At 38.9% G+C, this 4,609-nt stretch overlaps 1 protein-coding gene across 1 annotated transcript; it reads left to right on the top strand.

Moving 5' to 3' along the window:
- Positions 1-2,859: 2,859 nt before the first annotated feature.
- Positions 2,860-4,299, top strand: LOC128990703 (ATP-dependent DNA helicase PIF1-like). Its single transcript, XM_054413226.1, has one exon. It carries the CDS (start codon positions 3,161-3,163, stop codon positions 4,181-4,183), a length of 1,023 nt encoding a protein of 340 aa, XP_054269201.1. The 5' UTR covers positions 2,860-3,160; the 3' UTR covers positions 4,184-4,299.
- The last annotated feature ends 310 nt before the right edge of the window (positions 4,300-4,609 follow it).

Raw genomic sequence — 4,609 nt, 5'->3', positions numbered from 1 at the left:
GTTTAACTCAAACTAATGAACAGCATGAAGCCAACCTACTCGCTCGAAGAAATGACAGGCAACAATTTATGACAAGAAAGTGGGATTCATTTAAACACATAGCATTTAATTATGACCCAACAATTGATTACAAAAACCACAATCTTCTTTCAATTGGACATATTAATAGTATATGTAGGCATTGCAGAGCAGCCAAGTGGCCAGGAGAATCTGTTGGAATGTGTTGCTCAAGTGGCAAAGTCAAAGTTACTCATTTGGAAGAGCCACCTGAACCCCTTCTCACTTTGCTCAAGGGAGAAACAAGGGAATCAAAAGATTTCTTACAAAATATTAGAAAATATAATATGTGTTTCCAAATGACATCTTTTGGAGCATCTGTTCAGACTATTGTTCCTCATTTTCATACTACTTTTACTGTTCAGGGACAAGTTTATCACCGCATTGGTAGCCTTCTTCCTCCTTCAGGAAAGCCCCATAGCTTTCTACAAATATATTTTATTGGGGATCAGGACATTGAAACAGACACACGTTGCAACAACATACCTGGTGTTTGTCGTACAACGGTCGAAGATATACAGCAAATGTTTCATGAAGAAAATCAATTAGTACGTTCTTTTAAAACTGCTATGGAACTTCTTCCAACAGATAACTACAAAGTTGTAATTCGTGCTGACCGCCGTCCACCTGGTGAACATGAACGCCGGTACAATGCTCCTACTGCAGATGAAGTGGCGATTGTCATTGCTGGAAATGAGTTTGAGAGCCGAGACATTGTATTAAGGAAACGTGATGGCAATCTTCTCCGAGTGTCTGAAACTCACCGCTTCTACGATGCACTACAATACCCACTAATTTTCTCAAAAGGACAAGAGGGGTATCATTTTGGTATCCCCATGATGGATCCAAATACTAATCTCCCTACAAACAAGAAGGTTTCGTCAATGGATTTCTATGCGTACATGTTAATGGTACGCGAAGACGATTTTAATACTATCTTGAGGTATAGACAGCTCCTAAACCAGTTCATAGTTGACATGTACGCCAAAATAGAAACTGAACGCCTACTGTACATTAAGCTCAATCAAAAAAAACTTAGGGCTGAGAGCTACGTGCATTTGAGAGATGCTTTGAACAATGATGCGACACTGAGTGCTAATGATATTGGCCAATCTGTTATCCTTCCTTCAAGTTTTGTAGGATCTCCGAGGTATTTAAGTGAAAGGGCACAAGACGCTTTGACCTATGTTAAAAACTACGGTCGCCCGGACTTATTTATAACTTTAACATGCAATCCAAAATGGCCCGAAATATTGGAATCCTTGCTTCCAGGGCAGAAAGCAACAGACAGACATGACATTGTTTCACGTGTGTTTCATCAAAAAATAAAGATTTTTGTCGCAGTGATCAACAAAGGGGAAGTTTTTGGCTCTGTCAGATGCTTTATCTACACTGTAGAGTGGCAGAAACGTGGATTACCTCACATCCATTACCTCCTTTGGTTATGTGAAAAAATCCGTCCTAATCAGATTGACAGTGTCATTAGTTCTGAAATCCCAGAACGTACCTCTGATCCGGTTCTTCATGAGTATGTACTGAAACATATGGTACACGGCCCCTGATTGAAAACACCCAAACAAATGATGATGGTTATCCTATGTACCGTAGACGGAGTCCACATGATGGTGGATTCACGGGTCATATTAATATGAAAGCTGCTGGAAATGTTGCTGTGGAGATAGACAACCGCTGGATTGTCCCATATTGCCCAACTTTGATTAAGATCTTCAATGCGCACATCAATGTAGAATACTGCAGCTCAGTTAAGGCCATAAAGTACGTTTGTAAATACATACACAAGGGAAGTGACCAAGCTGCATTCAATTTGGTGAAAGGCGCACAATTAGACAATCTAAAGGATGAAGTGACTATTTATCAAACCGGACGTTACTTAAGTAGTAATGAGGCTGCTTGGCGCATATTTGGATTCCCAGTGCATGAGAGGAAACCAACTGTGACTCATCTATCAGTACACCTAGAAAATGGTCAGCGGGTATACTTTAATGAGGAAAACATGAATGAAAGATTGCAAAACCCACCACCAACCACGTTGACTGCATTCTTTGATCTATGCCAAAATGATGATTTTGCAAAAACACTTTTGTATCATGAAGTTCCACACTATTTCACTTTCAACGCAACCGAGAAAGTATTCAGGCGCCGAATTCAAGGAACACCTGTCCATGGTTATGCAGATGTTAAATACTCAGATGCATTAGGTCGTGTATATACTGTTCATCCGGCAAACTTTGAGTGCTATTGTCTTCGTTTGCTTCTTCATAAAGTAAGAGGCCCTACATCTTTTCAGCAACTAAGGACAGTAAATAACCAAATTTGTGGCACATACAGAGAAGCCTGTCAGGCCCTTGGTCTGCTTGAGAATGACAACCATTGGGAGTCAACGATGGAAGAAGCTGTTCTGACTCGCTCAGCTTCTCGTGTACGCCATCTATTTGCAATATTGATAAGTACGTGTGAGTTGTCAAGCCCTATAACTTTGTGGGAATCATTCAGAAATGATTTGTCTGATGATATCTTACATCGACACAGGGAAGTCGTCCCTGACCTTCAGTACAATGACATAGTTTACAATGAGGCCCTAACGAATATCCAAGAACTGGTGAAGTCTATGAGTGGGAAAGATTTAAGTTAGTTTGGCTTACCCGCTCCAAACTTATTGAATGGAATCAACCCTGAACTTCTAAAAGAAATGGCATATAGCATCGACGATATGCAGCTCCAAGTACAAGAGATGTTACCAAAACTTCTACCCGAGCAACAAGTGGTTTATGATACAATTTTAGAGAGGATTGAGAGTAGAAAAGGAGGAATTATCTTCCTAGACGCTCCAGGTGGAACAGGTAAAACTTTTCTTATAACTCTCATATTGGCTAAGCTGAGAAAAGAAAATCACATTGCTCTTGCGATTGCATCCTCTGGCATTGCTTCAACACTTCTACCTGGTGGAAGAACTGCACATTCTGCATTGAAACTACCACTTAACCTAGCAACTGCTGAAACCACACAATGCAATATCAGCAAAACCTCTGATCGAGCTGAAGTCCTCCGACGTTGTACATTACTGGTGTGGGATGAATGTACAATGTCTCACAAACGAGCATTTGAAGCATTGAATGCAACACTTCAAGACATCAGAAATAGTCAAGATTTAATGGGGGGCTTAGTTGTTTTGTTGTCAGGGGACTTTAGACAAACCCTACCAGTTATCCAACGTGGAACTCCAGCAGATGAAATCAATTCCTGTTTGAAAAAGTCTGTCCTATGGAGTCATATTGAGCAGTATCACTTGGTTCAAAATATGAGGGTAAGTCTCCATAACGACTGTGATGCCAGACAATTTTCAGGTGATTTGCTCAAGATTGGTGAAGGTAGAATGAAAACTGACCAACATAAGATGATTTCCTTCCCAGAAAACTTTGGTCACATGGTTGCTTCTGCGGAAGAGCTTATAGCAAGTGTGTTTCCTGACTTACAAAACAACCACTATGATCCTGAATGGTTATCCTGCAGAGCAATTTTAGCCCCCAAAAATGACGATGTGAACAAAATAAACAGCAAAATTATGAACATTATTCATGGTGAAGTTAAATCTTATTTGTCCATTGATTCAATTACAGAAGAGGAGCAAGCACTACACTACCCTGTTGAGTTTCTTAACACCTTGGAACTGCCTGGTATTCCCCCGCACAAGCTTGAATTGCAATTAGGAATCCCAGTAATACTACTTAGGAACTTAGAGCCACCTAGGTTGTGTAACGGTACTAGGCTTTTAATTACATCATTAAAAGAAAATGTCATAGAAGCTAAGATTTTAACTGGTTCTGCAAAGGGGGAAGAAGTACTCATTCCCAGGATTCCCATTACAACAGCAAACCTACCCTTCAATTTTAAGCGCCTTCAGTTCCCCTTAAAGGTTGCTTTTTCAATGACGATAAATAAAGCACAAGGACAGACTCTACAGGTTGCAGGCCTCTATTTGGAAACACAATGTTTCTCCCATGGGCAATTATACGTTGCTTGCTCACGTGTTTCTAGTGGAAAAAACCTGTATATTTTCACAAAAGATAGGAAAGCTGTAAACATTGTTTATAAGTCTGTATTGTAAATATATATTTTATTTTAACATGTTCATATTAAAACTTTTTCACCTCCCTTGAGTTTACTTATTTTACAATGTTTTTAATTTCAGATTTCAAAAAGCACCATTTAAACATACATCTACCCCGGACGAAGGACGGGTACTCAGCTAGTACAATATAAAGCGGAATTGCAACATAATTTGCAAGTTAATAATTTTATATGTTTTGGTTGAGTTAACAAAAATATTAGCCAAACTTAAAAAAATATGGCAAATAAAATAGATTTTGAAACATTTCCATTATTATGCAATGGTAATATAGATATTATTTATTTTTAATCTACTTTTATCAAAGAAAAATGAAGAAAAAGTCTGTCTTCGTGTATAAACTACAAGTACAAAGGGGAGGTAGAACAAATATAATGAATGTTGGGAAAGATTCTAGCCAATAAA

Source organism: Macrosteles quadrilineatus, unplaced genomic scaffold (assembly GCF_028750875.1).
Source record: "Macrosteles quadrilineatus isolate MER2022 unplaced genomic scaffold, UCM_ALF_1.0 Scaffold_3__2_contigs__length_128488019, whole genome shotgun sequence".
NCBI lineage: Eukaryota > Metazoa > Arthropoda > Insecta > Hemiptera > Cicadellidae > Macrosteles > Macrosteles quadrilineatus.
The sequence above is the reverse complement of the archived record's forward strand: the minus strand, read 5'-3'. Positions and strand labels throughout refer to the sequence as shown.

What these genes read in the sequence shown, in the direction of transcription:
- LOC128990703 (XM_054413226.1), top strand. Translation starts at nt 3,161, where the DNA reads ATGTCTCACAAACGAGCATTTGAAGCATTGAATGCAACACTTCAAGAC.